The sequence below is a fragment of the Augochlora pura genome, chromosome 10, assembly GCF_028453695.1.
Source record: "Augochlora pura isolate Apur16 chromosome 10, APUR_v2.2.1, whole genome shotgun sequence".
NCBI classification, from domain to species: domain Eukaryota; kingdom Metazoa; phylum Arthropoda; class Insecta; order Hymenoptera; family Halictidae; genus Augochlora; species Augochlora pura.
In genome coordinates, this window is record NC_135781.1 from 1,501,298 (window position 1) to 1,510,706 (window position 9,409).

The following is a 9,409-nucleotide window of genomic DNA, read 5'->3' on the forward strand; positions in this document are numbered from 1 at the left end:
AAATAGAAGAATTAAATTAATGAATTAATTGAATTAACGAATAGAAATTAATACATTTTTGTCGTCTAGTAAAAACTAATTCAATTATTATTGTCACTTACCAACAAGTTATAAAATTTATAATATATCTTCTCAGACAGAACATTTTTATATCAAACAATTATAATTTATTTATTAGTTCGATAATTTTATATGATTTACTTAATTAAGTTATGAGTGCGGAATGGGAATATTTAAACCAGATAGTTTATTTAAATATTGAAAGCTTTATATTCTTAGGAACTTAGCATATATAATATACATTTATCTATCGAGAAACGACTGTCGATAATAGTCGATAACAGTAGGTAATTTGGCTAACAGTTTGGGCGTTTTGCCGCCGCACAAAATTGGCGCTATTCGGCTGTTTGAAAACAGCAGAAAATTCGTGCCGGAATTTACATTACTCCTTACACTAAAATCGGCACGAATCATTCGCTCCATTTTTCAATATTAAAACTTAAAACAGAAAATCGTTTATAACTAATTAATTACAGTACAAAAATGCTAAAAACGAATGGAATTTCATTGTCAAAGCTCTAGTTTGTGCTTTTTCCTCTCGCTTTTCTAAATTGAATGGCAAAATAAGTATACAGACATTGATAAAGTAAAATACACATAATATAGCGAAATAAAATAATCATTGCCTTGCCTTTTTATAATTAAAATCAGATTAACTATTATTTCTAACAAATTCATATTATTTATTAACGAGTAACAATTAACAAATGTCTCCAAAAATAATCAACCACGTTCATCATGCAAAATTATTATAAAAGAGAGAGTCCTTGTTCTCTGAGTCGTATATGTGCATTTGTTGCAGAGTACAGTAATGTTTCGATTTCTGTCGCAATTTTTCGGTTCTACTCCTGTCGCGGTGCTATTCCTACGCCACTGTAATTTATCGATTTCTTCGCTACGCCGATGCCGAAGTTCGACGGAGTCGATGAACACGTGTGCTGCGGCACGCGCCGCGGCTCCTTTGACTCTAATTCCCGGAAGACAACTCATAATACTATAACAAAACTTTTTTAATTTTAAAATTTTAAAACTGAATTTCTTTTTAACATATTGCTGATAATTTTCTGATTAAAATGAGACTAAACATGACATTTTACCGTTACAATTTTACCGTTTTCTTCAATAACCGTGACGTGTCACAAAGTTAAGATTTCTAACTGAATCATTACTGTATTTATTCGATGATGTCGTATCAATTATCTTTAGCCAACCATATGTCGGATGTACAATCACCTCCGGGGTATCTAAAACATAAATAATTGCAGTAGATTAGTAAGGATTTAATTTATTGTTTATATTAAATCGGAATAAAATTGAAATACGGTCGCAATAAAATCATAGTAGAACCAGAATAGAACAAAAATAGAATTCGCATAAAATCGGAAGAAATTGAAAAATAAACCTTACCTCATTTCGTGTGCAAGCAGTATATCATCTTTGTCTGCCCCAAAGTCAACCAAGAAGTCTTCGTCAAGTTTCAGGCCGCCATTTTCCACGTCCACGTCCAGCTTGACCATTACCGATCCGTTCCTAAGGAATCGAAGCACGTAATATAGCAATATATACAGTAACATAACCAAAGAATAAAAATCAAAGGTACTACAAAAATAATATAAAAATTAATTCTTAACATACTTGACATGGTCAGGATAGAATTGTTGATCCCAGGGCTTGAAAATAGAAGTCGACACATACAGTCGCTTCCCGTCAAGACTCAGCTGAAGCATCTGCGGCGATCCGTAAAACCGGCGGCCCTTTATATAAACCGGGCTCGGTTGCTCGGACAATTCTTCGTCGCGAATCACGCGGATCTTCGAGTCCTTCAATACCGATCCACCGAGGAAGATTTGACCGGTCAGCTTCGGGTTCTTCGTGTCGGAAACGTCGTACTGTCTGACGTCACCGTGGAGCCAGTTCGAGAAGTATAGGTACTTGTCGTCGAGACTGAGCACTATATCGGTGATCGTGCCTGCGGGAACACAGTCAATTGTTATCCAAAAATCGAGAGAACAATGAACACTAAATTAAGATTGTTTCTTAATGTAGCAATTTCGATGATTATAATCTTGAATGATTGTAATCTTGAATTTATTATTTATTATTTATTCGGTTGAATTAATTATTTATTCTATTACCTGGCAGTTTGGTGTCGAGCCATCCTTCGACCTCCTTGTGCGGCACTTGAACGACAATCTCGGATTTCCAATCGCCCTCCTCCGTCTTATAAAATCGGTGAATGTTCGAGCTGATACCGCATCCGACGAATCCCTCGCTGGATTTCGGATCGTGGAGGAACCTGACCTCGAGCGGAGTGATGCCATCATCGCCGAGATTAATTTTCTGTATCAGCTTCTGCTCGCTCCACGAGTAGAAATTCAAGGTTCGACCGTATACCTCTGCGACAAAAGGCGTCGAAAGTGTTCAGAAGTTGATGGACATTAAAATAATATCGCGAGGATGAAAAAGGCTATACTATACTATATTGTCTATACTATACCATATTGTCTATACTATACTGTATTTGCCTATAGTATATTACCTATACTATATTCTTCATCTCTCTGTTCTACAGGAAACAATTGACCAACCTGGATCGGCGCTGTCCGTGGTGGCGTATCCCCGCTTGAACACCCTCGGCACACCCCATTCGGTGCTTACGAGGACGTCGTGGTAGGGTTGGTACCAGAAATCGTAACCGAAAGTCGCCTTCTCGCCCTTGGTCCAGGTGCCTTTCACCTCGAGCGTCTCCGAGTCGATGCAAAGGAATTCACCCTGGCCGTCGCCGTTCGGCTTGCCCATCGTCGATATCATTATCTCCCCTGTCGGCGCGCAATGGCTGGTGTGCAACGTGGCCACACCGTGTTTGTGCACCTCGGACGACGACAATACCTTATCGTTGCGAAGATAGGACACGATAGAATTAGAATATAATTGAACGGGGCGGAATTTGAAGAGGACAGAATTTGAAGAAGATAGAATGGAATGGGATAAGATAAAATAAAATGCGATATGGTAAAATGGAATATAGAGTAAAATAATATACAATGGAACGGGATGAATCAGATTAAAATAAAATGCGATGGAATAGGATGAATCAGAATAAAATGAAATGGAATAGAAAAGGAGAACAGAATAGAATCGAATAGTTTAAAAAGAGAACAGAATAGAATAGAGCAGGCTAAAACAAGAATAGCAATAATAGAATACAATAGAGCAGACTAAACCTAGCACAGAATAAGATATAATAGAACAGAAGAAAATAAGACAGAAAATAAATGTAAAGTGGCAAACCTTTTTGATCGTAGGTGCGCGCTCGTTGCTCGTATCGACGAAGTAGACTCTGTCGGACATGATACATGGCAGCACAAGAATGTCCCGTTTGAGGGGTTTGTCGTGGCAACTGCTGCAAATGTTCCATCCGGAATGGTGCAATTCGTCGCCGATGTGAAGCATCCGCAATTTGTGAATGATCTGTTCGAGATTTTTAAACAGAAATTAAGGGTTTGTCTAAGGTATAAGGATTATTTATGTCGACTATAGTCGCCATCAGTAACGAAAGGGTTAAGAGTTCATACAATTATTGTATAAAGATTTCGTCTCTCCCAGGACGTAATATTCATCTCGTTTTCAGTTTATTTTCGTTGAATTCAGCTCGCATTTACCTGGCAATATGTTGGGCTCTCCGGATCCAGGTCCACCGTGGCGAGTGCATCAGCTTTCTTCGGATCCGTGCTTATGCAAACCACGTACATGAGCTTCTCGCGCGGGCCTTCGACCATCGCCGCTTGCGGCGAGACGTAGCCGGGACCGCCACAACCTGAACATTCTAAATTCGACAGTGTTAGTCAGTTTCATACAGATAACAGAGAATTCAAGAGTTCAATGGTCAAACGTGCTGCTAGTTTTAGCTATTTTGTGACACATCTTGCGCGAGCTTTAAAGTCCAATTTAAAATTAAGCCTTAAAAGTTGATTTTAAATAAAAATTGATGTTAGCAGTTTACAATATTTCGATGTTATATTATTTGGTGAATTTTATTATAGAAAATTGTGATCTATAAAATATTTATAATTTCAACAGTTTAAAAAATAAAATAGGAATAAATTACTTTGGAAAGCGATATAGTAATTATAATATTAATAAAGATAGAATTTTATGATAATGTATACTATAGCATATACTAGTATTAATAGTAATAATAGTAAATAATATAATAATAATATCATTAGCATTATTACTATATAGCATATAATAACATTTTCCAATATTTTGATCATAAACAACAACATTATCAGTACCATTATTATTGTTAAACAATCTGAGTACAAAGTGTCAATACCTGTTAACCCACACTATAAATAATATGTTAACGAACGGACGTGATACTGTTCCCTTATCTGTTGTTCTTTTTTACAAGACGCATAACTCAGATATATTCTGTCACTTATTATGCCAGCCGATTCGCCGCCTCTCACCGATAGGAAACACGGAGATAACTTTTTTCTAATAATAACGTTATCGTTGGTATCGGTATACTCTAAACGAAACTATTATTCAAACTTTCCATGTCTCATTATAATACTTAGACATTTTTAAAAACAATAAACATTCTACACGTTATTTATATAAAAAAAATTAAACTTGCATTACATATAATCTAAATAACCATCGATGCATTCTAAATTAAATTCCCCCACCTCATCGTCTCTCGTTGAACTACTAAAAAATTCTCACAACACTAAACACTCTAAAAATTGTTCATAAACAAAGACAAAGCCCCCTCGCAAATCCATTTTCCGACAAACAGCTCTCCGTTCCCGTAAACTTGAAATATTCCACGCAAATAGAACTGCGCTCGTCTTTCAGTTCTGTTTGCGATTCGCTTATTGAACTAATTGGCTTCGTTCGCGAGCACATTCTACATAGGCGAATAACGACGACGGACGACAAAGAGCGACTGCGTATATTTACCTTTGCTTCCAGCTGACATCGTGCTCGGTTTCGCGTTGCGGCAGGACTCCATGCTCTACGAACGGCGACTGGTCGACGACTGGAGCGAAACGAAAGTCGGAACAGAATGCTCCGCGGACGAGACTCGAGAAGAAGAAAAGAAAAGCGGAGATAAGGAAAAGTACGGGGGAGGGTCGTAAGACGATGCAAAGGAGATAGCGGACGAGGAGATAACGGAGACGGTGGACAACGAACCTCGTACTTGGGACACTGTGGAAGCGAACAACAGCTTCCAACTGCCGGGCGGCGTGGAATCGCATGCGTTTGATAACACTTCGCGTTGTCTTCTTGGTGTATGTTACAGTAAACGTGTGTTAGGTTATGTATGTATTAGATCACGCATGGATTGTAGCACTCATCATGTATTATAGCGCTCATGTATTACAGCACAAATGTATTACAGTACATATACAGATACGTTAAAAAAGTGTGAGTCATCGCTGGTCATCGTTGTGCAAGACACTAGCCACTTCATTGATAAGAGCAACGAGTCGCTATCTAATAAAGGCGCGGTTTTACGAGCGTGAATCATAATACACATTTACATACTCTATCTTGTCTTATTTTATTTTATTTATTATGTCTTTTCTGTTTACTTCATTCTCTCTTTTTTATTCTATTTGTTTCGTTCTTCCTGTATAGTTTATCTTGTCTTTCTTCATTTTATTTATTTCGTCTTTTCTGTTTACTTTATTTTGTATTATTTTATTTTATTTATTTTGTCCTTTCTCTATACTTTATTTTGTTCTTTTTAATGATTTATATTGTCTTATTTTATTTTATTTATTTCGTCCTTTCTGTATATTTTATTTTGTCGTATTTTATTTCATTCATTTTTATTTTATTTATTTTCAACCCCTATCTATTTAATGAAAGCAAAATCTCGTTTGCCTGGTGACTCATAATTGATTAATTATAACAATAGATTCCACTACTAATAAAGAGTTTCTTTACTTATATATCTAACTAAATTATTATTATTATACTAGAGAAATTAACCGATTTTAGAATCATTTGTCTCATTAGGTGACCAAGTATTAATAAGAGATATTTTACCATTGATAAAACGTGTCGTAATTGAAGTTAGGTATAGAGTATAGTCGATTCATGCTAAGAGATTCTAGTTCTGAAGTACTAATAAGATATGAGTACAGATAACGATAGAGATTATGTATTATAGCGAGTGAGAACTAAGTATACTTTGTTCATAGTATACGAGTTCGTATACTTTGTTTCTGCTGAATTTGAATCGCATAGCTTGAATGTGGTATAGGATTTCATATACCTGCTTTGCGTTACTGTGAATTTATTTAAAAATGTATTTTTGAAAATTCTTTGTTTTTTGAGAACTGCGATTAAAACTAAAAATTGTATACACAATTTAATTTAATAAAACTTGTATATTTTTTTCAACAATAAATTACTCAACTTATAATTGTTCTTTTAAATAATATATTATAATATGTTGTTAATAATATATAAACAACAATCACTACACTGCAACTCTTGATTTAAAACAAAAGTAGCCAAACTCAATTACAAGCAACAAAAGTGACATAAAACCATACCTCTGCTTTTAATAATTTTAATAAATAAAAAAAAAACCTTGGTAAACATTTATAGTTTGCCGAGATTGTCTCATTTTCTCGAATCATTTCCATCACAATTCCATAAAATCCACAGCCAAGCAATCGCAAAAATGCATCGTTGCCTTTTCCGATTTACTTCCACGTCGAATTAGCGCAAGAATCGCCATCTTTTTTCCGAACGCGTCCCTTTTTAATTAACTAATGGATCAACGTTCATAAAACGTTCGAAACCCGTGCGCCTTATTAAACGTTCCATATTCAACCAGCCCATTAAAACTGCTCTAAATATGGCATAACGCAAAATCTATTCCTAACAAAAATTTATTCCATCCAAATTAATTATCATAGCGTCTACCAAAAATTCTTGCAAATAATCTAAAAAATACTATTTACGACTCGGCGATCAATATTGTATTTCACGTAGACACGAACCACTGTTTTATTGGTAAAACAGTGATTCTTGAACTAATAATGACCAAATTTTAAAAATCCAAAAACGCGAAAACTGTCGCATAAATATTTTAACTGGAACAAATGCATTAAACAACAAAATACAATATTTCAAATATCAATCATTTGAACACAATTTGAACCATAGAACCCGCTTTGAACACCATGATAAAAGCGCCTTCGTGACGCATGTGTTCACCTAGTCCCCTTGCAACAGTTGATAATTGCAGAGTCCTGCGTTATCGACTCGACGATAAATAACAAATAAAATGCTGCAAATTTTCCACCAGCGAGCCGTGCCTTAGAAAAATCAATGTCATCCCCGCAACGTCGACTCGCGACTCGTTGAGAACGCGCCCGAGTTATTAAGCATAATTCCGGCCGTTCGTCGAGCCATTGATGTGCAACAAGTACCGGGACAGGTAAGCTCGATACCAGGTATTTTCTACTTTGTCGTAAACGAAGTGATGGGAGGAAGGGTGCAAACGACGCAGCGATGACGAACGATGTTTGCAAGGGGTGAATTGGAAGAGATAGGCGTAGTTGGATTTGGAGAGGTTTCTATGGGGTTTGGATAGGTTGCCATAGGTTTGGAGAGGTTTCTATGGGGGTTGCAGAGATTGCTATGACTTTGGACAGCTTGCTATAATTTCCTATAAGTTCCTACATATTTGAACAGGTTGCTATAACTTTGTTCAGTTAAGTACTATAAATCACCACAAGTCCCTACAAATTAAAACAATTTGCCACAAATTTGCACAGATACCTTTAAATCACCACAAGCTCCTACAGGTAGAAACGAGTTGCTACACCTTCCTCCAACTACACCCACAACCTACAACAACTCCCTACAACTTGAAACAGGTACCAACAAGGTCCCACAGGTTCCCGTTTAGGATTCTACTCCTAGGGCATGTTCCCATAGCGCGCCGTCGGCGATCGGTAATTCGTTAGCGCTATCATCGTTAATGTTCAATGCGCACAGGTGCGATGGATCGATCGATTGGTTCATCAACCGTGTCACCCCCCAGTACGTTCTACTTATACCGTTCGCTTTAACCGTGATCCGACACCGGTCTTAGGATCTCGACCAACGACGGGCACGCCGGAGAAAGATAATACGAGAGAGAAAGACGGTAAGAGAGAGAAAGATAATAAGAGGGAGAAAGACAGTGAGAAGGAGAGAAAGACAGTAAGAGAGAGAGAGACAATAAGAGGAAGAAAGAGAGAGAGAGAGAGAGAGAGAAAGATAGTAAGAGAGAGAAAGACAGTAAGAGAGAGGAAGACAGAAAAATGGTAAGAGGAAGAGGGAGGAAGGATAGAAGGGAAGGAGGTAGGAGCTTAATCCCTCTCGGTGGACCTGGACCATGGTTGAGCATCGTTCGCGACTGTCGCTACGGAATCAACATACATACGGGCGGCGCGCACTTAACGTACACACTCCGGGTACATATGTAAAAGTACTTCCGAGTCCACGCATGAATCCATACACCTCGCGCGCGCGGCATGGCGGTGAGAGCGGGGTCGGGGGTGGGACGCGGAAAGGGAGAGGGCACGCACACACCCTTGAAAGTTACACGGTAACGGCGGCGCTGAGCCATGGGGGTTCGCGAGGTGGCTGCTGGGCACCGAGAGAAACAGCCAGAGAGAGAGAGCGACAGCTAGAGAAGGAGAGAGTGAGAGAGGTAGAGAAAAAGAGAGCGACAGCTAGAGAAAGAGAGAGTGAGAGAGATAGAGAAGAGAAGACAGAGCTAGAGAGAGAGCGAGCGAAAGCGACAGCTAGAAAAAGAGAGAGTAAGAGAGACGGAGAGAAATAGCGCGAGAGAGAGAGAGAGAGCGACAGCTAGAGATAGAGAGATAGAGATAGAGAGGAAGAGAGAGAGAGAGGGAGGCAAGGATCCAGGAGAACGGCGAACAGAGGGAGAGAGGGAACGGGGTTCTCCGGTGCACGGTGGTGGGCAGAATATTGATCTGTGGGGTGGGCTTCGGGGATGGTGTCCTCGAGCCCTCCAACCCAGGCCACCCACTCTCCTCCGATCGTTCGTCTCTGTCCCGCCTGGGCGCCCGGCTGGCAGCCGAACCGGTGGTGGGGAGGACGCTAGTTGCGTGGTGGTCCAGTTCGCAGCTTCCCGCGAAATCGTGGTGGGACTGTGAGCGCCGGCGGGTGGGGGGGCCTCTCTCGCGGCGGCGGCGGAAGGGATGTCGAACGGATAGAGAGGGTGGCGCGCGCGCGGAGGAGGAGGTGGAGGTGGAGGAGGTGGAGGAGGTGGAGGAGGGTAGGTTGTACCCATCTCGGAGAG

At 39.2% G+C, this 9,409-nt stretch overlaps 1 protein-coding gene across 1 annotated transcript; it reads right to left on the minus strand.

Annotated features, from left to right (window-relative positions):
* Positions 1 to 719: 719 nt before the first annotated feature.
* LOC144476324 (methanethiol oxidase) lies at positions 720 to 5,320 on the minus strand. The gene is made up of 9 exons (XM_078193080.1): positions 5,032 to 5,320; positions 3,723 to 3,886; positions 3,352 to 3,531; positions 2,649 to 2,949; positions 2,196 to 2,456; positions 1,696 to 2,029; positions 1,468 to 1,590; positions 1,231 to 1,304; positions 720 to 863 (listed from the first exon to the last, which is right to left on the minus strand). Exons 1-8 carry the CDS (start codon positions 5,081 to 5,083, stop codon positions 1,253 to 1,255), a joined length of 1,467 nt encoding a protein of 488 aa, XP_078049206.1. The 5' UTR covers positions 5,084 to 5,320; the 3' UTR covers positions 720 to 863; positions 1,231 to 1,252.
* Positions 5,321 to 9,409: the final 4,089 nt, after the last annotated feature.

Bases quoted from the DNA above. Each gene is read 5' to 3' on its own strand.
- LOC144476324 (XM_078193080.1), bottom strand. From the start codon at position 5,083: ATGGAGTCCTGCCGCAACGCGAAACCGAGCACGATGTCAGCTGGAAGC. The intron at 2,030-2,195 runs GTAATAGAATAA...GTGTTCCCGCAG, and splicing joins GCTCGACACCAAACTGCCAG to GCACGATCACCGATATAGTG. The intron at 1,305-1,467 runs GTAAGGTTTATT...TTTATGTTTTAG, and splicing joins CTGCTTGCACACGAAATGAG to ATACCCCGGAGGTGATTGTA.